This window comes from Bidens hawaiensis, unplaced genomic scaffold, assembly GCF_021521415.1.
Source record: "Bidens hawaiensis isolate Kalapana, Puna unplaced genomic scaffold, B.hawaiensis_p1.1 tig00016125_1, whole genome shotgun sequence".
NCBI lineage: Eukaryota > Viridiplantae > Streptophyta > Magnoliopsida > Asterales > Asteraceae > Bidens > Bidens hawaiensis.
The window spans coordinates 44,138-69,920 of NW_027492468.1; the positions used below are offsets into that span (position 1 = coordinate 44,138).

At 32.9% G+C, this 25,783-nt stretch overlaps 2 protein-coding genes across 3 annotated transcripts; both read right to left on the minus strand.

Annotated features, from left to right (window-relative positions):
- Nucleotides 1-9,393: 9,393 nt before the first annotated feature.
- LOC143550668 (cell division cycle protein 27 homolog B-like) lies at nt 9,394-15,454 on the minus strand. Of its 2 annotated transcripts, XM_077041278.1 has the most exons (16): nt 15,235-15,451; nt 14,761-14,833; nt 13,323-13,432; nt 13,108-13,154; nt 12,413-12,510; nt 11,988-12,304; nt 11,752-11,907; nt 11,449-11,668; nt 11,171-11,373; nt 11,028-11,093; nt 10,806-10,925; nt 10,659-10,735; nt 10,455-10,574; nt 10,141-10,360; nt 9,787-10,068; nt 9,394-9,654 (listed from the first exon to the last, which is right to left on the minus strand). In XM_077041278.1, the coding sequence occupies exons 1-16, from the start codon at nt 15,337-15,339 to the stop codon at nt 9,604-9,606; spliced, it is 2,265 nt and encodes a 754-aa protein (XP_076897393.1). In that variant the 5' UTR covers nt 15,340-15,451; the 3' UTR covers nt 9,394-9,603. The 2 variants fall into 2 exon arrangements, with proteins under 2 accessions (XP_076897393.1, XP_076897392.1); XM_077041277.1 differs by having other exon boundaries at nt 11,171-11,668; nt 15,235-15,454.
- A 3,820-nt stretch (nt 15,455-19,274) lies between these two features.
- On the minus strand, nt 19,275-19,619 carry LOC143550673 (glutaredoxin-C9-like). Its single transcript, XM_077041284.1, has one exon. It carries the CDS (start codon nt 19,617-19,619, stop codon nt 19,275-19,277), a length of 345 nt encoding a protein of 114 aa, XP_076897399.1.
- Nucleotides 19,620-25,783: the final 6,164 nt, after the last annotated feature.

Consider the following 25,783-nt stretch of genomic DNA (forward strand, 5'->3'; position numbering starts at 1 on the left):
GCCAGAAAAATATCTTCCGTGTACATGACAAGTATAGTAAAATTGCTTCCACTCATTTTGTGGTAGGTGAATTGATCCACTTGGTTTTCATAAAGCATGTATTCTTCATAATTTCATCAAACTTTAAGTACCATTGACGGTATATCTATTTTAGCCCATATTTGGATTTCTATAGCTTACAGACTACATGTTCCTTACCCTCAGGATTAAATCCCTTAGTTTGAGTTATGAACACGTCTTTATGCAAGTCAACATTTAGGAGAGTAATTCTTGACATCAATCTAATGCAGCCTTAAGTCATAATTTGCTACTAATGTCATACCGATACTCAAGGAAACCTTCTATAATACAGATGAGAAGGTTACCTAATAATACTCTCTTTTGGGTATAGCCTTTAGCAGTCAATCTTGCTTTATAATTTTCGACGTTTTCGTTCGGGACTAATTTTGTTTTGTAAACCCATTTACACCCTCGGGTAATTTGACCAACTCCCAAAGGTCATTCTTATTCATGGAATCAAGCTCATCAATCATAGATATATTCCATTCACAAGACTGACCACTACTAATGGCTTTATTATAAGAGGCTTGATATTTATAACTTTCCTAAATTCAAATCATCTTCATTAAGGTAGGTTACATAAGCATCAAAGTTAGAATGCCTTTTAGACTTGTATGACCCTCAAGTTGATTTTCAGGTTCTTGTTCATTAATAGGTTCAGGTTTTTACTCTTGTGTGTTTGAGGTGCCTTAACTCTCAAGAATATTTGAAGCATTATTTCTGAGGAAACATTAGGTGGTGCAGTGTTATGTACAAGATGTGTAATATGAGGTAAAGTTGAAGAGCCCATCCCCCCTCCTCTTGCACTTCTTGGAAATCAAAGACTTCACTTTCACTGCTCCCACTAATCTTGGAGTTCTCTAGAAACTCAACATCACGAGTTTCTACTATGCGAGTAGTATACATAGGGTAATAGAATTTAAATCCCTTAGAATGTTTGGGATATCCTATAGAGTAACAACTGGCAGCCCTCAAGTCAAGTTCTTGTTATAGAGTATTATAAAGTTTAGCTTTGGCAAGACAACCCCATACTTTCATATATCGTAAGCTTGGCTTCCTTCTTGTCCTAATCTCAAAATGATTTTTAGGGACAAAATATATGAACATTGTCTTCAAGGCCTCAGTCCATAAAAAGTTTGGATGATTTAAGTTTGCTAACATACTTCCAACCATATCGTCAAGGGTTCTAATTCTTCTCTAGAAACTCAATATTACAAGTTTCTACTATGCGAGTAGTATACGTAGGGTAATAGAATTTAAATCCCTTAAAATGTTTGGGATATCCTATTAAGTAACAACTGACAGTCCTCATATCAAGTTCTTGTTATAGAGTATTATAAAGTTTAGCTTTGGTAAGACAACCCCATACTTTCTTATATCGTAAGCTTGGCTTCCTTCTTGTCCTAATCTCTAAAGGATTTTTAGGGACAAAATATATGAACAATTGTCTTTAAGGCCTCAGTCCATAAAAAGTTAGGACGATTTGAGTTTGCTAACATACTTCCAACCATATCATCAAGGGTTCTAATTCTTCTCTCAGCGTTGGCGTTATGCTGAGAAGTACCCATAGTGGTAAATTCGTATGTTGGCCATAATACTTACCTCGTCTATCTGATCAGTTTACCTTTATCTTATGCTTAAGTTGAATTTTAACTTTAGACATAAAGGTTTTAAATATGTCAGATGATTCATTTTGTTTTTCTCTTTAACTAAATACAAGTACGCGTAAATTATAGAGATTTTAATCAAGACAAGCAAAAACAAGAATTTAAGAGTTTAACTAATAGTGACTTTGTTACGCCCATGCAAAACTTCATAACCATCATTTTCTAACTTTGGTAGTGATACTAAATTAAGGTATCATAAAGTGTAATACAATGACAAGTTTTTTGTAATAAATTGCATGGTTCCTACGACATCATTAAGTTCGTCACCGACTCTCGTTCCAAAATTGCTCTGGTTTCTTTTTAGTTTTTGGATTGTAAGAAATCCCTTTCTTAGTTAGCCCCACCGTGAATTTTGACAATCCCATCGCATGCCTCCTTTATTATGGCACAATTAACATATGATTATCCCTTAGAAACATTACGGTCGAGAATAGTACTTGATTTAGATTTATGAACCCTAAAACTTTCCTCTTTGAATTTCCCCTACTTCTTATGCGAGTTACTAGTAGCGACATAAGCAACTTCGATTTTTCTAGTTTTCAATCGCTTTTCCTTTTGCACACATATTGCTTATCAACTCACTCGGTGACTATTTGTCTTTTATGATTGTTATAGTTGATCTTAGAAGCATCAAAATGTGCAGGAAGAGAAGTTATGATAAAAGGCGCTAGAAAACATTTACCGATCTCCATGTCTAATCCATTTAACTTATGGTACGAGTTGCTCATCATCATAATGTGCTTACGCACACCACTAACTCGTGCTCGCATGCGCTTCAGAAGATACCTTAAGCTATACCTTTTTTTTTAATCCAATAAACTTCATCATTCTTTAAATCAGGTATAGCTCCCTTAATAGCACTTAAGATGGAATTATTGATGATCATAAAAGACATTATGCTCGACTACTCCCATTTAGCTACAGTACTTTAAGCAGTAAGAGCTACGAGAGTGTCGTGTCTTTACGCATAATCAAGATCCATCGTTCCAAGAGTGATTTTAACCATGTTCGTCTAAGTGGTAAAGTTCAATTGCATGCTAGGACTTAAAGTAAATACTAGATTGATATATATAGAAGACTTGATTAAGCTAAATTAGGGGTGATAAACTTGGCGGACAAAACAATATATTGAAGATAAAGTCAATTATGACACCAACATAAATGACTGACTTAAGGTTCTATTTGAACTTTGGCTATGACCAAGATTCAAATATTATGAAAATACATAAGGAGTAAGGTTCTACTTGAACGTTGGCTTCGCGTTGGCTATGACCAAAGTTCAAATATAATGAACGCACATAAATAAAGTAAGGGCTCATAAATATAACACATCACCTTTGGGCAGAAATGAAATGCCTATGTAAATAATGCCAATAGTTCATCATGTATACCTCAAAACAAGTAGCCGTTTGGTTTATTTTGTTTTGACAAAACACATAATTGCATAAAATGGTTTCATTAAACTTCAACTCCAAATTAAATGATATCTCGTTGGTTCAATCAGTTAATCATTCATTAAAGTTACCATTAAAATTCTAACTTGCGCGAAACTTGTGCGAAAGTAATGATTTTAAACATAAATAAATTTACGTGCAAAATAATAATATTCAAAATAATTGGCATTTTTAAGTTCGTTTACCCGAAAGCTTGTGGCATTCGGGAATTAGACCATTCGTGAGTTCGATCAAACGAAAGCTTTGGCCATTCGTAATCTCGACTCACATGAAAGTTCGGTCAATTGAAGGTTAAGCCACAAAGTTTTATTTGTTTAAACGAACTAAGCCATTTGAATATGCAAGAGAAAGTTGGTGAGTTTATTTAAGTGGATGTTTGTTCATGAATTTATTCCACAAAACTGGTGTGGATAAATTTCTTTATTTATAGCAACACAAAAAAAAAACAATAATAATAACAATAATAATAATACTATTATTATGTACGATAATTTAATTTAGGCCAGTGCAACTTTGTTGAATTATTATTCTTCACATGTTCAATCGAAACAAACTCTAGGAGAAAGTAATTAGGCCATACGAAAGTCTTTACTAGTTTTGGACTTTGAAAACTATTTTAGAAAATAATAATAGATTTGACTTTCATATGATGCCCACAAACCAAACAAGAATATCCTGTCATAATTTAATTCACAAACTTAATTCATGGTAAACTGGTAAAGGGTAAATCATGTGCATGTTTCGTTATAAATTAATGCTGATAATTATTTCATATGCAGTATAATTTAAACTTCTTATAATTCCAGTAAAACAAAATCCATTTATAAATCATAATTCAGAAAACTTACCCAAATTGAAAGTTTTAATTGATTCTTTTTCAAATCACATCCAGAATTATATTTTGCATATTCCACCGACTTCAAAAGAGTTTATCAAAAGATTTCTTCATATTATTTATCAAACGAATTCTTTTGTTGTTCGTGTAAACCAAAATTTTATCAAATACACACCAAAAAGTTTCAGTTTACAGAAAACAACGTTCAGAAGATTTATATCAAAACCCAAATTTATTAAATTTCCATAAATCAATTCATCCATGGTTAAGAAAACGAATTTCATAATTAGATCGATATAATCAACATACGCTCTGATACCACATGTTGATTATATCCTTGAGACATGGGTAAAACATAAACCCTAACACGTTGATCCAATCATAAATAAGAAATTAGACATCATAGTAACATAACCAAAATTTTATGTGCTTAGTATCTGATATAGTAAATTAAAAATTACACTGAGTATTTATCTTGGCTTCCTTTTTTATTAAACATAAACCCTAACATAACCAAAATATAACCAATATATGCCCTCTTTAAGTGACTTTAATAAGAAGACAAATTTCTAGGGTTGTTTAGAAATTTAGGTTATATTTTTATTTACCACAATTTAATATCTCTGTATTTTTTTATATAGGTTGATGACATAACATAAAGATTGAAGAGGATGGTTAATTCAGCCGGCTTAGTCAGTTAAACATGTGAAACAGGTAGGAGTTAATATAGGAGGTGTAAGCGGTTTTTGTTTGATAAATAAGAAAACGTGTTGCATGTGTTTTTTCTTTTAATCTATTATTTTAAATTCATCTTTCAAAATGTTCTTCTATTTGTATTCTCCTTCACAACAAGCATCAATATAGGGCTCCTCCATGTGCCACCATATCACGAGTACCATGACCCCACCATCACCATCTAGATGAACCACCGTTTCTAGAAACTTATCTTTAGCTTCTATGAAGTTCATTAAACTTCATTTATGTATTTAGTAAACCCCAATTTTGTATTGAATTCCATTATATATTTCAAACTAAATTACACTGAGTATTTATCTTGGCTTCCTTTTTTATTAAAATCAGTATGAACAGTTGATATTATATCTTAGAAAGGCTAACTTGAGTATCGGGAATATTCCCAAACATTGTTTGGAAAAAGAAAGTATACAATTTGGTTCGATAGGTATGTTTGGAGGGTAACCTTCTATACATTGGAAAATATATCTTAATTTCTTTTATGTCTTGGCTTTTATCTTTTATTAAAGATTTGTGTGTTCAATACCATAGATAGAAAACACATATTTGTTTCTTTATGGGAAATCCAAATCTTCAAAACTTGATAGTGTAATGAACATGTTGAATTATTGTTGTGACTTAAGATAGGCCAAGTAAGTTTTTTTAAGGACATACATATATGTGACATATTAAGAAAAATTCTCAAAATAGTCCTTTTTAGAGAGAATGTCTAAAGTAGCCCTTTTTCCTTAGAATTTTTTAGAGAGAGAATGCCCAGACGTATTAGAAAAAGATAATAAAGTTGAGGGAGCAGTCCAAATCTTTAAAGAAAGTTAGGGAGGAGAACAGATTTTGGCAAATATTGAAGGTAAAGTCCAAATAATTAGAAATATTGGAGCAAAAGTTCAAATTTTTCTTAAACCTTTTATCTCAAAATACCGTCTTGAGAGAATGTTTTTTTATGTTTCCAACCTTTTCCGTCCATATTTTCAAATTATTAAAAAAATAAGATTTTTAAATCTCGTATTGAGAGACGAGATTCTACCACCACCACCACCCATCTTTCGCCATCTACCACCACCCCCACCCACCGTCCTCCACCACCCCCACCCCCACCACCCACCCACCGTCTGCCACTACCATCGATCACCACCCACCACCATCTTCCGCCACCACCATCCATCACCACCACCCACCATCCTCCACCACCACCGTCGGGGATACCTTTGCATCCTCTCTCTCTCTCATAACATTCAACCTCGCCGGCGCTGTTGCCTGAGTCAGAAAGCTTGCTTCTACTGCATGCATGTGTCACCTTCATCAATGATCTTTCTTGTTCTCTAATTCTGTACCCCACCATCACATTTTTCAAACTTGCATGTTTAATATTCCTTCTGCTAGCTGTCGCCGGTGAACAGTAAACAGCAACCACTACCACCAGGAACAATGGCTCCGGTGATGCTCACTTCTACCACCTCTAACCATAATAATAATAATAATAATAATAATAATAATAATAATAATAATAATAATAATACTCGTGCAAATGGTATCGGAACCACGAAAACATTATCGAAGACTAACTCGGGGTCCGAAGTGGATGACTCAGCCATGCAACTGACTGAGTTGACCGGGCAGTTGGGTAACGAGTCGGGGTTAGACGCCGGGGTGAGTAGAGGGTGGTGGTGGAGGACGGTGGGTGGTGGTGATGGATGGTGGTGGCGGACGATGATGGTGGGTGGTGATCGATGGTAGTGGCGGACGGTGGGTGGGTGGTGGGGGTGGTGGAGGACGGTGGGTGGTGGTGGCGGTGGTGGTGGTAGAAGGCAAAAGGTGGGTGGTGGTGGTGGTGGTGGTGGTAGAATCTCGTCTCTCAAGACGAGCTTTAAAAATCTCTTTTTCCAAGAATTTGAAAATATGGACGGAAAAGGTAGGAAACATAAAAAACATTCTCTCAAGACGGTATTTTGAGATAAAATGTTTATGAAAAATTTGAACTTTTGCTCCAATATTTCTAATTATTTGGACTTTACCTTCAATATTTTTTCCTAAATCTGGTCTCCTCATTAAATTTCTTTAAAGATTTGGACTGCTCCGTCAACTTTATTATCTTTTCCCAATGCGTCTGGAGAGTTCAAATTCTAAAAAATTCTGAGAAAAAAAGGGCTATTTTTGGAATTTTGCCGACACATTATCTTAATGAACAATGAACAAGTAAGATTACAACGCATCACAAACTTTTGATCGTTATTACCACCTATTAATAGTTTAATTAAAGTTTAATCATTAACCATCTCTTCTAACATTATTAAAGAAAAATACATAAAAAAAATTTGTTTAATTTAGATGATAAACATGTTGAATTGTTGTGACTTAAGTTAGGCCAAAAAAGTTTTAAAAAACATGTATATGACATATAATCATGTATATGACGTATAATTATCTTAATGAACAAGTGAGATCACAAGACGTCACAAAATCTTGATCGTTATTACAACCGATTAATAGTTTAATTAAAGTTTAATCATTAAAAATCTCTTATAACATTATTAAAGAAAAATACATAAACAAAATTTGTTTAATTCAGAACATACGCATGCGTAGGTTATATGCAGACATACATGTATAGGTAAATGTTTACAAAAATTTATGATCATCTTAGTTTAATGGTTTCTTCTTCTTCTTATTATTATTAATTTTTTTTATATATTAAAACGGAAAAAGAGCAACTTGCAAGTTACAAGGAGCCCGAAAGTTGGAGATACAATGACATTAACATGAAACTACGACAAATTAGCCAAAGCGCATTACAAGGGGAAATTAATAAAGTTGAACATGCACCAATCCTTTCAATCAACATTTGATCTTTGACTCTTATTCATCACCCATATATAAGAATTTGCCATGATATCAATCACCACCTTTTCCACCGAAACCGGCTTGTTCTTGAAAATTATGACGTTCCTCGTTCTGCAAATCAACCAACACGTTACCAAAGAAATTGCATGTATTAGCAAACACTCTTCATAGCCTCTCTTAAGCTTCTTAGGGTACTCTAGAAGATCTTTAACTGATTCAAAGATTGAGAAACCCAATAATTTGACCCAATTGTGGGCAATAGACCAAATCCACTTCGCGATACTACAATGCAAACATTTGTATAATGTGGGCAATCCACTTCACGAGTTTAATGGTTTTGTAGTTATATAATATAGACATTTGTATATAAGAAAAACTTTTTGTAAAAATAGAAATCATTGATAGAAAAACTAAACAATCTAGGTTTGTTTGTTTTTTCTCCCAACAATTTAGTCTTTTATAATAAGCCTTTCCAGTTATATGTATATATAAATACTTATATATGCATATAAATAAATAAAATAACGGGACAATTAGTTAAATGTAAACAAGTTACATATTTACATTCAAACTCAATTCGTTTACACCCTTCACCATCATGACTATTACAAGTTATGAAATGAACCACAAAGTCTACCAACTTAATGTCTTTAAAGTGGGGTTAAGCTCCCTTCATACCACTTGTAAACGCCGTCATTCAAGACTTTTACATCACTCTATTCAAGCGTTTTGTGAACAAACATGTAATATTATTATATTTAACTCCACTTAAAGGGTGTTTGGGATTGAGTTTGAAAAATGCTTACTGGCTTATTGGCTTTTTCAAGAAGCCAATAAGTAAAAAAGGTGTTTGGCAAATGTAAAAGTCCTTTTTGTTTTGGCTTTTTGATTAGCTTGAAAAAGCACTTTTCCAAGGGGCTTTTCAAAAATGTTTTTGGCTTTTTGATTGGATGTTTACTAATCTACCCATCATTTACTCTTTTTGGTCATTTTATGTAAATAAGCTAAGCCAAACGTTTTTTTAAAAGTGCTTATGGCTTTTCCAATCATATAAGCTAATCCAAACACTTTTTTAAAAACTTCTTTTCAAAAAACCAGAAGCCAATAAGCACTTTTGAGAAAAAACACTTTTAGAGTTAAATAAGCAATCCCAAACACCCTCTTAGTAATAACATTGTCATATCATAATACGTCTAGTCAATGAGACGTGTCGTAACTTACTATTACACTTTATGACGTGACATTTTTCAATATTTAATTTACCATATACTATACACATGGTGAGGGTGGACACCTATATATGTCCTCCTAAAGTGACTTTTAACAAGAAAACAAATTTCAAGAGCTTGTTCAGAAAAATAAATTTTAGTTTTTCTTTAACATAAGTAATTCTATTTATATTTATTCGGAAAAAAAAAGATTGAAGAGATCAATTCACCCGAGTCGAGTGACCCGACAGCTTATACATGCGAAAATTGAAATAGGAATGACCTGCATATACAAGAAAACGTGTTTGTTTTATTATTTTATCTTCACCTTTTGCAATGTCCTTTTTTTTGTATTCCTCTTCACAACAATTTCAATTTTCTTTAATATTGTTCTGAAAATTTCATTTGTTTTCTTGGTAAAAATTAATTTTGTATTAAATTTGATACATATTTATTTTAAACATTGCACGTCGGTATTCGTTAATCGCTATCAAGTATCTAAACGTACACCATTTGGCCCGAAAGGCTACAACTTTAGTCACTAACACAGCCGGATATTAAAAGCAAGTGTTAAGACGAGATAGAAAGGTGATAACAATATTGAACTAAACGATTGTATTAACGATCTTCCAACATTACATGTATCCTCCTCAATCTAACACCTAAACGAGTGTGACTTGATCGATCTAAAGAGGTTTGGTCCATGGACAAGGTTGAGATCTGTTGTATCAAAATCCTTGACACGAGTATTTTACAGAAATGGGGTCGACTCCATTTGCATTCGAGCTCTATATGCTATCTTCTAATTCATCAGGTACATGTAATTTCTCCATGGCAGCCTGTAGAAAATAAAATCATATAATAAAACCTCCTAAACAATTTATCTAAAGTACTATTTTAATATAAATCAAAACAAATTTGCCACGTCAGCAATTAAATGCGAAAGAGAAGAGAAGAGAAGAGAAGTTGACCTTGATGGTAGCTACATCAGTTGCAGAAGGCTTCAAATCCAAAGCTAGACCGAAATGAAGCATAGCCTTGTCATACATAAGGCGGCGTTTATATATTTTTCCCATTAACGCGTAAACACTGCTTTCACGAGGAGCATATTCTTTAAGTTCTTCTAGAACAGCCAAAGCACCATCAAAATCCTCCAAACTCACAAGAATATTAGCTTTCTGATACATCGGTAACGGGTTCTTCTTATCTGCTATTATAGCCTTCTCCATCACTGCTAATGCTTCTTCATTTCTCTGAAAATTTATTTCAGTATTAGTTTCTTGTCAAATAATTAATTAGTTAATTGGTGCGTATAATAATCAAACCTTTAATGCATGCAAGGAGGTCCCGAGATAAGACATTATAACAGATGAACACGGGTTTATATTTAACGCCTTACGAAAATGATGCTCCGAAAATTCATACTTCTCTTGCCGAAGATATATCATTGCAAGACCATACCATGCATTATAATGTCTTGCATCGATCTGAAGGGCATTTTGGTAACTTTTGATTCCATTTTCATAATCCTCCAACGCAACATATCTGTAATAAAAGAGACAACCCCATATACAGATTACCAAACTAGAAATATTATACATTTATGCCCAAGTATAAGAAATTATGATGAAATTCATACTCGTGACCACAAAGGGTGTGAGCATAGGTGAATCTTGAATTTAGCTGCACTGCCCGTTGGAAGTTTTTTAGAGCGGTTTCATGGTCTTTCTGCATGCTATAGCAATTTCCCATTGCACACCTGTAACATTTGTTTGAAAAAATGTAAATTGCAGCAAAAATAATAATTCTAGAGGTTGGTTAAAAAAAACTTAAAAGTAGTTACCATGATTGTGGGGCTAAGCGGTCTGTTGATATTAGCTCCTGTGCTAAATAACTCAACTTCATATCCTCCTTCAGGTGCTATAACATATAAGACCAAATATTAATCAAACCAACGGTGTGAAGTTTAGGTAAGTAAAGAAAAACTTACATATAGAACGGTGGAATATATGTCCATTCCTTCTAAGCTATAAGGAGAAGCCAACCGAGCACCTCTAAAGGCGCGCTCAGATTCTATGTAATCAACCAGTTCAAAATGAGCTTTTCCAACCTGCATAAATCAATATTCGATTAATATTAACTTAAATCTTGTTTAAGGTAAGTTGAAAACACACACACACACACACATATATATACACACACACACACATACCTGAGAGAGTACCCAGCTTGTGTTATAATGCTTAAGAGGAAGTTGCAGAAATACATCAAGTGCGTCCTGTTTTTTTAAAAGGGAATAATTAGCAAAGTAAATCACTAGAGAATTACTAAAAGTCAGTTTACAAATTACTATACCTTACACCTGTATAGGCAAGAAAGTCTGTAACCTTCACCAAGGATTTTCAAAAGGGACAGTACTTCTAAGGCACCATTGGCAACTTTCGACACACTCGTGGACGCTCGGCTCATTGAACCATCATGTTCGCAAGATCTAGTATCGAGTGATGGGAAGGAACCAGAAGTGGTTGATACAGTATTCAAACGTGAGTCATCAACCACTGAAAAACCAAGATTGTGGTTTAGACGAGTGAGGAAACAAATAATATGATTAACAACAAAGAAACAAAACTGACCTTCATTAACAGTTTCAGTAGACAAAGATTGTCCTTTTCTAACTGTCACAGAACGAGACGCTGCAGAGCCCAACTTGGAAGAAGTATGATTTTTAGAAGAGTGATTTGTTCCATTTCCAGCAGTTACAGGGACCCCACTTGTATTTGTCACGGGCCCACCTTCTCCAGCAAGTCTTGTGCTTCTTCTAGGACCAGAATCAGAGAATAACCTTCCAGATATCTTGAAAAAAAAACACAAAACACGCTAAACAGATAGCATAAAATAAAACACCACAAATTTAATAGATTATGCAAGTTAACAACCTTTCTTAGCTTGCCCTCATCCACAAACTTTCTTCTAGGAGGTTGGAGGGTGGATTTGACAGTTGATCTTGGGGACACGTCAGCACTAACAGAACTTGACAGTTGACCATTTGGGATCACGTTTCTACATAATGGTGGTGGGGCCACACCTGACAACTACAAAAATACAACAAAACAGTAATATTAAGATGATATGTTAGCATGAACATCATTATTGATGCGTTGAGTAGGTATACCTGGGTGGCCATTGGGGAAGGAGTATTATAAAATGATATATTAGAATGAACACCGTTGCTGGGCTGGCTAGCAGTTGTACTACCAGAAAAAACTGCTCCATTATGATTTAAGGAATTATCCTTAATGTTATTGGCATTCAAATGCCTTAACTGCCTGGTACTAACATTTTCAGGCATTTGTTGTCTACCAGAAACTGCAATATGATCATCACTGGATGCCTGCAACTGAGGTCCCGCATCATGATGACTCATGTATTGTTTCTGAATGCATTCAGAAGCAGATTCCCCAAACACTGTTGTTGCTTCTCCAGCAGTTCCTGAAACATAACACAAAAGATGAAGCTTTATACTGTAACAGTAGAACTGATTTTAATACAAATCAAACTTAGTACTATGCAAAACCGCTTTAGAAAGATGTGGTATACCTAATCTGCACAACTCCTCATATGCAGCCCATAACAAGGGATCTAATGATAAAGCTTGGTTAAACTGCTGAGCTGCACTTTTCAATCTATCTGTGTATCTGAAGGACATTACGGGCCCATTAGTTTAGAAATCTTAATAAATGTGAAGCTGAAACGCACTACACATAAAATATTACAAGAGAACATATGAGTTAGAACATATAAAAGATCAGGAAAATTAATAATTTAATATAGGTGTTAGGCGGGCAGGGTTCCAGCAACAACTTTTCTGTCCATTCTATTGAAGTTTAGAAAAAGCTATTGTACAATATATAATTATAAAAACTGCATTATTGAAGAGAAATCAACTTTGTTTCAACACAGCAATTTAGGAGGTTAAGCATTTGAATACAATATATGTGACAGCCAACCCATTTGACCAGCTCGACCTCTTTCTTTTATAGCTAGGTTTATCTATATCAACTATTTTTATCAAGTATCAAAATGCAACCCGAATTGACCGTTTTAAGTATAAACAAATTAAAGTTGCTACCCTTTCATATCAACTTACAACGCCCGCGGCCGTCTATCTTCAAATTCAGTAATAAATACAAGACAGATTAAAAATAACCCGTTCACATCCTTAAATAACTAGCCTTATCAAAGAGATAACCAAAAATAAAAAGGACCATTTAAAGAAATTTATGGTAATGTACCTGTATATGAGGCCAAGAAGATAATGACCAGCTGCGCCATTTGGGACCTGGAAAGAATAAAGAACTACAGTAAGCAAGTGCTACTTTTATCTGTGACTACTTGTTATTTCATTTAACATCATCATCTTTATATAATCTTAGTGAAAAACTGCAAATGAAAACATTTACATGTATTGTACCATGTCTAATGGAAATACAAAAAATCACTGCATTACCTCTGCCATAGGCTCATTAGAAGGGCATAATGCCATTTCGGCTTCATTGAGAAGATCCATTTGATAACATGATATTGCAAACAAGTATCGGGACTGAGGCATTTGTGTTCCTTAATATTAAAATTGAAAAAAAAAACAGATTAAAAACAATAAGATCCCTTCATTGAATGGTTGTTATAACCCCATAAATTAATCGAGACTGCAGAGTAACTAAATTAGAGTAAAGTGTCCATGACTTGTATTTGAACCTATGAACCTTAACACTTCTACCATAGGCCTTAAAACTCACCCCATCTTCCCCAACCTCATGTATCCGTCTTAACTCACCCCATCTTCCCCAACCTCATGTTAATTTTCTGAAACAGGAGCCATATAACAAAAGTGAATTAAGAATTCGGTTGCGGTATTGCAATTAAAAAAAATTTGATTTTGGTTAAATTTTATCAGTTTTAAGAAGCGAACGAAAATCACAATCCCATCATCGAAAGCAAGCCCGATGTGCTATCATTATCAAATACCAAAAGCACAATAGAATCAACTTCCAATGTCAATTAGACCCTGAAATAATCTAGATTTTAATAACTGAAAAACTAACAGAGTTGAACTAACTTGATTCTGATTCTTAAATATTGATCGTAACTTATCTTCAAGAAATAACATAAGTGGATAAAACAACAGAATCCAACTATTTTGATTCTTTTTAATCAGAATGATCCGAATTTCAACATATAAGAATCAAATTCAACTTTATTCAACCACCCTCATTTTTCAGTTTTCAACATCCATACTATTTCAAGGTCTAGCTGAAACTATAAAGTTGTTTTTATTGTTCGTTTGGTTTTCAATGATGATAGAACAGTCGGATTTCTTTTCGATAATGATATAACAGTGGGCTTGCTTTTCAATAATGACAGAACAATGGGCTTGTTATTGTAGCTTTACAATTTGTGATTTCCTAAAAAAGAGGAACGCCTTTCCAACAATTAGAGTTTATTCACCTGTTTAGAGCATTATAACAATAATTCTATGGATTTTTAGTTTGTATTTGAAAGATTGCTTTAAACTACACAGAGAATAGTATAAGAATTATAACTTGCCCTTCGGTTTTATGCACAATTGTGCATCAATTTGCTTTCTAAAATAACAATAAAGTTTTCCATAGTTCATAGGGAGTACAAAAGAGCTCTGTTCAGATACCAAGGCCTTAGAATGTAAAAAAGAAAAAGAAAAAGTGACCATCTCAAAAGGAATAAATCAAACGAATTCAGCCCATAGTTAGCATTTTGCATTTTCAAAGGCCCAACTTAAATCTCATTATCATGAAACCTTCAAACAATCCATCTACATGCATCTAAACTGACCTAAAGTCTAATTTATAATAATATGGCAATGACAAGATATTACTATAGACAAGTTAAAAAAACCAGGTTGCACATACCTTTCAAAATATGGTAAGCTGAGTAAGCTTGATTGCTTTGTAAGTAACATGCAGCTAACAATTGCAAGTTTGTCTGCATTTAACAAAATTACCAATAAACTAATAACTTGAAAGAAACTGAGATGCTACAATTAGTGCATTGCAAAATGAAGCTATGAAAAAACTATAGTTGACTATTCAAATAAGAGTGGTTAATCAGAATCTACTTGCTTTGACAAAGTCTTCGGTTTCACTTATGCAGATAATATCTTTCAGGAAACAAAAAATTAAAAGATTTATGCAAATTATTTCTATCAGGTATTCTCCATTATAATCTTTTCATGAAGTAATAAGTAGATCATCTAATAACAATGTCTACTTACATAAGTTTAAGACAATATAAAGACATAAAAACTAGCAATACACTTCAACAATCAGAATATATCAATTCTCCAAAGACAATGATTAGTTTAAACCTAATAAGAAAAAACATACCTCAGAGGGGAACTCAGAACAGAGCCGCTCACATATGAAAATAGCATTGCGGTATAGTAGATGCCGCAAACTGTTCTGCACACACTCGATTAACACACCTTCCATAATATCCACAAACCTATATTGCAGAACTTGTCACTGGATGTCTGGAAAAATCAAATATGTGTTATTCACAAAACCACAAAACACTTGAAAACTCAAAACTATTCAAACGTATAAAGCAAACATAATCTCATAGACTCATATCAAACAAATTAGCACTCAAATACACAGCTACGAATTCTAGACGATCAAACTAAAACCAAGTGCTCATAAAAATTACAGAACATTGAACAAATTACCAATCGAAAGTGCAAAACTACTAATTCAACAAACACGACGAATCAAAACCCTAGAAACAAGTCCTACATCCAGCTACCAAATCCACATTAACAATCAAACAATTAAACTACACTATATAACCAAAACACCTACAAAAACCTCTTAACAGAAACCTAACATCTCAAACGAGCACGAATATACATATATAATATATAGCTCTAACGAACATGAAAAACTCTCATCTCACATGATTAACTAATATCCTATACGTATAATTCAAACATTCAATTACAAATTAAACCACAACTGAATACCTATACGATTCGAAACTGATAACGGAGGTAACGGACTGTGAAGGTGAGATTGCCGGACTAACTTCCGATTAAAGTAAAGAGGTTGTTGTTGTTATTATTATCACTGGAATCGGAGGCATTCAAAGTATAGAGTACGGAACGGAGTGAGGTTTAAACTGCTGTTGCGAGATGCGATGCCGGAATCGGTGTGAAAATGAACGAGAGAGGATTTGAATTTGCGATTGAATCAACGAGACGCCGTAAGAGGGGGGTTTTGGGGATTTTGAATTACGAAAGTAAATATTTAACCTAACGGTAAATCGTTGATTTATGAGGGCTTCTAGCGTCATGTATGGAAAAGGAGGGGTGTTTTGTTTATTTGTGGAGATGATTGAGGACTAATTATGGAATTCCCTTGTTTTCATTAAACCCAAAACGATTACAATAAAATGCCAGACAAACGGGCAATAAGTTGCGCCGCTAATTATGTAAAGTTTTAAAGTTTGATACCAGGATCGAATTTATTTGGCAACAAGAATTTTTTTTAGCTTATTTAGGGTGTGTTTAGGATTGCTTATTTAAGTGAAAGAGACTTTTTGTTAAAAGGAGTTATTAACTTAGGAATTTTTTAAAACAAGTTTTTAAAAAAATGTTTGCATTATGTGTTGGAGAAAACCAAAATGACTAAAAAGGACATTTTTTTAAAAGGAGTGTAAAGAGTTTTGAGGACTATAGAAGTGTAATAGGTAAATATTAAGTTAATAAGTTGCATATTCCTAACTTTTCAAAACCCCTTTATTTTGCCTTCTCCATATATTAAAATTCATAAGGGCTTATGGTTTGCCGAACACCTTATACAACTTATTAACTTTTTAAAAAGTTTATAAGTTATAAGTTGATGAAAATAAGAAATCCCGAACACCCTCTTAGTTGATATATTCGATATAACTTTATCATAAACTATTTTAGCCGGTATAGTGTATTTTTTGTTTTTAAAATATATCATAGGTATTATCACATGCAAAGATGCGAGAATGAAAAGAAACTAAGAAGAGATACTTCAATTCAGTCTAGTTTTATGTGAATTGGGAAGTCGTTTAGGATATGCTTGTTAAAAGCGTTGTATGGGGCGAAACCTTCTTTTAGTTTGGTTTGAACGAAACAGACTTCATAAAAGACATGCCCACGTGTTGCTTTGTAATTGGTTCCATCAAATAACAAACGTTATTTAATTTAAGAGGCATTTACATATATTCTCTCATTAACTTCATTTATTACATATATCCCCAATCCAAAACTTAAAATTGCATATATCCCCTTTCTTAAACATAAAAATATCAAATTTACCCATTTTGATTTATTTTATTAAATATAAATCATATAATGACAACTCTACCCTTTATTTATTTAAAACTCAAAATTTACAAATTAAAAAATTTGCCAATATCCAGTTATCTGCACAAGATGGATAACTTACAACGAAATTAAAGTTCAAAAAAACAAAAATCTACATAAGGTGAACCGTAACCTGCATGCCTACCATCGTTATCTCATGCATTTATTAGACGATTACCACCGGCATATAATTGATTCTGTCTAATCTAACCGGCATCAGGAGGCTTTAGTTTCAATGGAGAACATTGAGCTTGGCGGCGGAACCCTATGCACCGTTCTCGTCTTCTTCAGTCTTGTCGTCCCGCCATCGTCACAACACCACCATCATCGGAAATTATTTAACGCCATCTATGTTATTGATCCGCCGCTGCTGCCGGAAACATGGCAGAGTCGTCTGTCTACTCGTCTTTTGTCTTGTGTCACCGGAAACGAAGGCCAACAAATGAAAACCTAGATACCAAGAAAGTTGATTGTCTTGGTTAATGAGAAACAAAATTCAGAAAAGGTTTAGGTTTTTATTAATCTAAAATTCTTAGTGGAGTTTAAAGGGCATTTATGTCATAATGTGTAATTTTATAATGAAGGGGATATGTGTAATTTTAAGTTTTGGTTTGAGTATATATATGTAATTAATGAAGTTAATGAGGGGATGTATATATAATCTCCCTTAATTTAAAAATAAATCTCCTTTCACATCTGAAAATTCAAGCCATCCATCGCTTTTCCACACTTGAGGGATGGTGTGGTGTTTCATGAGTTCATGTCCATTGTTCTTAGCTATTAGAAATTGGAGGATTTTTTTTTTTTTTGAGAAATAAGAATAAATCCATAGAGTTGGTCTATTTAATTATTGATGGGCCAAGGATTCATGCAATATTGTCACTAATGGGCCTAAACAAAATAAATAAAAAGAACATAAAACCATCCAAATCATTTTATTTTAAAGAAACTAGATTGCCATTGAACATTAATTAAATCGTGAAAGCACTCTAAAAACACTGCTAAGGGCATTATTATAGCAACTTAGATTATGCATTGTAAGCAGCCACATCAGCACACGACACCGCGTTAAAGAAAGAGCGAGAAAAAGAGACGAGACTATCGGCACATCAATCAATCATCATTTCTCTAATTCTTTCTTTTTTTTCTTTATTTTTTTTAATTTATATTATTTAATTCTAGTTAACCCACAACGTAATAGTTAAAGTTCATTCTACGTGAAAATAGCGTGACGATGCGTTATGAACTTTTTAGTTAACCCAAATACACACAACCTTAGCAAAAGCAAAAATAAATATATTTGCTTGATATTTATCGATTTTAACTTGTAAGTATAATAACCATAGCGTATAAAACAAAATAATAAATAAAAACTATATAATCAAACTAAAATGAATTAATGAGATAAAAACTATAACACATCAAACTAAATAATACAAAAAACAAGTGCAATCAAATTCAAAATCGGTTTGGGATTTCCACTCAAATTACTAGAAGTAATAAGTTCCATAGTTTTATTTGTTATTATTCCGGAACAACGCTATCACCAAATATATTAATGGTGGTCACACCAGTAATTTTGTTGTGTAAATGTTTACACATTCCTTTTTATAATTCTGTTAGTACTTGGTACCATAGCTGAGAGTGAGGCTTCGGTTTGTACTGTTAGCTGCAACTATTGTACCTTATGTACTCATCCAATGCTACCTTCTGCATGGCATGCCTCTTATGTCTCCCACAAGGTTATCACTTATTAATCTGATTAACATCATGCAATTCTCACCTTGCCAAATATATTAAACCAATTAACCAAACATATACATTGATTAACAAATTTCTCATAATTATAAAAACTTAAAACTTGCAAGCGGTAAGTATTTTCATAACATAACTGAAAACTAACAAATTACATATGATCATTAGCTTGAACTACAAGTAATTAGATATTAATGGTAACTCTTAACCTATATATCATGCTATATATGTTATTGAAAATAGCATTACTAGTAAGCTAAACGGTACGTGTTCGGATTAAAGCCAAAGAGCACCCGCCTCCTTGAGAAGAGGGACGAGCGTGCCATTGATATGACACTCAATGAGCATTTCAATCGCACCAAGAAACTTGCCGCCAATAAAAACGGCGGGGACAGGCTGCTGCTGCTCTTTCCCCGCCGCCAGGCGGTACAGTAAAGCATGAATCTCCATACCCACCGCCTCTTTATCCAATTCGACAACCGTAGGCCCCACACCAAGCCCAAGGAGAAGTTGCTTGGCCACATGGCCCATACAACAGCCACTAACCGAAAACACCACCACCGCGTTCCCGTTAGCCAAGTGGTGCACCCGCTCGTAAACCGCCTCGAGTTTAGCCTCCATTGTCGCAACCCCGGTGGTTCGGTCCACTACAACACTTGTTGATTCATTTGTTGGCATATTTTCTAGAGAAATAAATGTGAGCTATAACAAAGTTGCAATTTAATTGGATATGGACAAGGGGTGAATTTATAGGGGTTTTGGAACCAAGTGAAAGGAGATATGATTGTGACTATTGGAAGGTACATTCTGTTTATTATACAGCTTTAAAAGCATGCTTATAGCCCAGGAGAAATTGTACACATCATACCCTAACTAATTTTGTAACAGTATATGTGTGTCATTGATTTACCATCATGGAAGGAGTTTTTGGAGGTACAACCTCTGATGCAGGTTGTACAGGTACACATCATGGTGCAGATGGTACAACTATCTGTGTGATAAAAAGTTAAAAACCACAAATTTGTGTCACTGCATGAAACTTGTGTTGGGGTAATACCGTAATAGTAGTCTCCTCTTTGGTCAAAGGATCACTTTTTATTTATGACAAGGTTGTATAACTTCTTAGCTTGTCTGTTCAAATATTACATGACTAAATTTAAAATTGATTTCGTGTCAAGGATTTTAAAAAAGAAAAAGAAAAACGTGAATAAAATTAGATGAACTCCTAGAGTGTTACAAATATGGGATATGCAAACTAACAAAAATAGTGTGGCTTTTCATGACAAGAAATGAAGATTGCTTATGAGTCATATTTCTACAAAAATAACATTGCCAACAAGAGGCATTTTATTGGGAGACACTATGGTGCTGTTTGTATTTTCAGAGATAAAATGTCTGCAGTTTGTGGACCACATCCGCAAACATCTGTAGAAGAAGAAGTTGACCAAACATCTGCAGTCTGTAAGAAGAAGGCTGTTTGTTTTTTAACGTATGTAGATTGCTAAAATAAACTGGTGGGTTGTATACGTACTATGGTAGTGGGTGGTGGTGGTGGTGGTGGTGGTGCTAGATGGTGATAGTGGTAGTGGACTGGTGGTGGCGGGCGATGGGTAGTGGGTGGTGGTGGATGGTGGCGATGGTGGTGGTGGAAGGCAGTGGTAGGTGGTGGACAATGGTGATAGACGACGGTGGCGGCCGACGGTGGTAGTGGGTGGTGGATGATGGTAGTGGCGCACAGCGAGTGGGTGGTGGGGGTGGACGGTGGTGGTGGGGTGGTGGATGGTGGCAGTGGTGGGTGGTGGATGTTGGTTGTGGCAAACGGTGGGTGGTGGACAGTGGGTAGGATGTGATGTTTTAATCCTTTGAGGATCTTAGAAAATTTCAGAAATGGATGAGCCAAGTCTGCACCAAGAAGAGCTTGCGCAGACGTTTTTTAATGAAACGCATTCGAGAAAACAAACCGTTTAATGGCAATGTTTGCGTGTGGCCTGTGCAGCGCAGACAAAAGAGCCTATGCAAACCTTTTTCAAAAAAACAGACAACACCTATATTATGTGGCATTAGTGCATAAACTTTATGATTAAGTTATTAAATTACCAAAATCAGTCTATTTTGATGAGGTGAAAGATATTATTGAATGCCTAGCAAACATAAAAACAATTAAGAGGAATGCCAGGCAATTCAACTTATTTAGCACTCACATGTTGGATGATTTGAAAATAAGTGAATATTATTATTTTAATAATTGTCTACTTTTGATGTCCAAAGTATGACAAGTGGTGAATAATATCAAATGGAACTCGTATTTATGGGAAGCATAAGAGCAAAAGATCATGCTTTGAGTAGAACAAATTGTTAAGTTTAATTTTGTGAATTTTTGTTTTTCGATTGGTTACATGTTTTTGAGCTTGTGTTTTGTAGTTTTTGAACTTTTTTCTTTGTACGTCTGAATTACCAGTTTCTTGTAAGTTGTCTTTTTTCTTGTCCTTTTAATAATTTGGACATTTCAAAAATAAAAAAAAAAATTTGCAATGCACCCAATTTAATTCTACACTGTTTACAAATTTATTTTATGTTAGTTTGTCTCAAAATAGCTATTTACTTTTAGTAATAGCTGATTATTATTTACTTGTGTTCCTAGTTTACTCTAAATGGCTAAACACATACATTTCTCATGAACAAATATGTACCTAAGGTTAAGTTCTGGTTGATTATATGCATTCCAATATTTCATACTTCATAGAGTAACATAATAAAAGTTGTACGTAATGATTATAAAAAATATAACATCAAATTCATATTCTCATCCTTGCCTCGACTGATGCATATATATATCAACAATAAACCTTAACAACTCGGTACACTTTAAGTGAATTGTCATTTTCAAATATTTGACAAGAAAGGTGAACAATTTGGTTTGTTAAGAATATATTTATTAGGGTCAAGTTATTCTTAAAAAAAAGACAAAAATAAGAAGAATGAGAATGATTTATAGTCATACAAAAAAACTCTTCAAAAAAAATTAAAAATAAATAAATAAAAAATCATAACTCAAAATTTAATAGAAAAGCAAAAAAAATAAAAACACAAAAATGTTTCCACCGTCTTTCTCGTTCTTAAAAAAAACTCGAAAAAAACACAATGTTGAATGAAAAAGACCATTGTGTCTTTTAGATTATCATTGTGTTTTGTGTTTATTTTCGTCATTAATTGTGTCTTTTTTCCTTTACATTGTGTCTTTTTTTCTTGATATTGTGTTATATTAGTAAACATTGTGTTATATTTTGTTCGACATTTTGTTAAATTTTGCGATTTATTGTGTCTTTTGTTCATTTTTGTCATTGTGTTTTTTCGGGGGGTTTTTTTTTGAACGAGAATGATGAGAGAAATATTTTTGTTTTTTTTTATTTTTTTTATTTATATTTTAAGTTATGATTTTTAATTAATTTTTTGAAATATTTTTTGAAGGGTTTTTTGTGTGGCACAAATTCTTCTCATCCTTCTTATTTTTGTCTCCCTTTGTATTTTAACTTTTCTTTATTAATATATATGTTTAAATTATCGGCTTTCCCAATACCCTAGCCCTAGTATATCGGATTATCGGCTTTGACATGGTGTCAAGGTGTGTGTAAGATATATGTCGTCCATCCTCTTTACTCTTTAGGTTGAAGATTCAAGTTTCATGGTAGACAATGGTGTAGATATATTTAAAAATAATATTAGAGATAAAATTAGAGAGTCGTGTTTCACTTTAGTTGGAAATTCAATTTTATTATTTGTAGCACACTGCCAATCAACTATATATCCGGTGTTTTGTTATTATAATACAAATTATATGCTAACAACGAAATTTCAATAAGCAAATTTCAAAAAACAAATTATACAACATATTTGAAGTTAAATTCAGTATTAACTAACTTATTTTCATACATTTAAATTAAAGTTTTATATTAATTCGGGGGTGGAGGAAATAACCGAAGTGAGTAAGTGACTTCAAGTTTGAGTTTGCCCTAAAGAATGATAATAGAAGCTCTATTAAAGTTATATTTTCGTAGGTCTTGTATTAAAATAGGCTCTATTAAACTCAATATAAGTATACAACTTACACATTAATATATATTAATTAATGCATGTGTGTTAGTGTATAAAGATGATAAGAAAAGAATGTGAGTATTGGGAACCAAGTCCGACAGTTCTCGTCCACGCGCCGTCCGAGCCAGAAGACCATGACACTGAACTGAACTGAACTGCAATCCCAACAGAAAAGAGTAATCGGATCCGTTGAATACGACTGACCCTACCCTGACCCTGCATGTGTACCACATGGTTTAAGGACTAAGAGGCGTGATCACGTACGGTCTGTTTTTCTACGCCATCCGAACCACAACTACGTACGTACAGTACGTTCTTCTTGTTTTACAAAAGCAACATGCATACATACTGTTGTTTGTTTGTTTGTTTTTGACCGTTGGTATTTGGTGGTGAAGACCGACCGACCAACCGACAGATCACCGGTTTCAACGCCGCCGGTATACAGTTGCAGTCTGGTTTTTGTTCGCCTCTCCTTTTGAGGTTGTTTCAACGAAAGCGTTTCATTGTTTAATAATAACCTATATATTTAGTCTTGTATGTTAGGGTAAAACTAATGATTAAAGCATTATTTAATTGCACAATAATTAAACCATAAAATTTAACAAATATAAAATGTTCATATTTATATATATATGTATATATACACGGGAGGTTCAAATGAAAACCACTCTCCAACTTAAAAAATATAATAACCACTATTAATCAATCATAAAATTTAGTTATTTTTTCCTTTTATTTATTTATAAAGGGTACCAAGGTAAATTGTACGTTGCCCCTTAATTTTTGGAATGGTTAAATCTCTCTTCAAATTTAAAAATTAGTCACCAGTTTAACCTGTTCAAGAATATTAATAAATGAAAACTTAAATGTAAATCGCATCAGTAGTAAATGTATTGCAAAGAGATTCTAGAAAGAAAGAAAAAAAAAAGATACTCCATATGTAATAAGTTTCAAAAATATAATATGTAATAAGTGTCGATCAAGGTTTGTATTTAGCATTAGAATTTTTTCTTGGAAAAAAAAGAAATTATTTAATTCCCGTACACAGTTATTAGAATCAATCAAAAACATATATATCATTAAAATCAAATAATTGTTTTTAAACCTTTGTGTTGCACACCTGCTCTATCTCACTACTTTTTTTTTTGTTTAATTGGTTGTAAACTTTTTAATTTCGTTGGGTTCATAATTTTAGGATTCTTATTTTAATTTACTGAATAATAAACCATAGAACGATTACATGGTTAGATGAATTAGCGACGCTAATTAAGGAAGTTAATAGTATACATATATGTATTCATGTAGGATACATATGTGTTTCAATGATATATACCTACTAACAAGTTTTAATTCTACACATAATACATGTATGTATCCTACTAATATATACCCAAGTTAAAGATTTTTTTTCCCTTTTCTTGTATTAATTCTTTGAAAACATATCTGACAAAATACATATATGTATCCTTGAGTTTGATAAATTATGTGTAACATTAAAACTCCAATATCCTTAATGAATTTTTAGGTTATTTATAATTGTGTAAGATAACAAGTTTATTTAATTTGTTCCTATGTTACTTATGTTTTTATCTTTATTTACGTGCTCTTCATCTTCATATTGGGAGAGAAAAAAAAGAAAATGTGATGGAAAAAAGGTTTAAGTAAATGTAGGAATTAGTTAATAAAAAGTGGTGATCTCCAGATTCATTTTTTTTCCCACTTTACCCTTTTCACCTTATTAAAACCATAAAATCTTTTGTTTAATTATTAAAATGTCATTTTTAATATCCACCATTGATTAAGTAATATCAATGGTCATGATGAGTTTTTTTAGTTTTCAAAAAAACATTGGTTTTCAATTGATAACCATGTTGAGTTTTAAAAACTTAAGAACTCATTTCTTAACCACAGATTTAATTAAATTGATTGAAATATGTGGTTAAGATTAAATTTGACTAAAATAATCAAAGGAGGAGATAGAATAAATATGTAAATGATTATACTAACTTTTACGTTCATTACACATGTATAAAAAGTCGACTCGGTGCGTAAAAAATTATGTAATTTTTTACGTATATGTAACTAATTGCGCATGTGTAAAAAAATTCAAAAAAAAAATCGTTATGTTGAGTTCTTTTGAGTTTTTAAAATTCGAAGGGTTCTAATTTGAAATCTCCCTATATATATACATATATATATATATATATATATACATATATATTTGAAATCTCCCTATACATATATATATATAGAGGAAATATAGAATGAAAACCCACTTGAGTTGTGAAAACCTTATGTAACATCATTTTTTTTGTTTTTTTTTGTTACACACGTAATATATGTTGTAACATTTAATACAAAATATCGAAAACTAAAAAAAATTTGTTTTGCTATTTTTTAACATTTTTTTACTAATTTTTATATATGTTTTCAGGAGAGAGAAAAAAGCTATATTTATATTTACATTTTTTATTCACTTTAATTGTGAACCACAAAATTTAAACTTTGATTAAAAACATGTGGTTGAAAATGGGTTTCTAGAGTTTTCACAACTCAAGTGGGTTTTATTTTAACCTTACCATATATATATATATATATATATATATATATACACACATATATATATACATATATATATATATATATACACACATATATATATACATATATATATATATATATATAAACGGCAA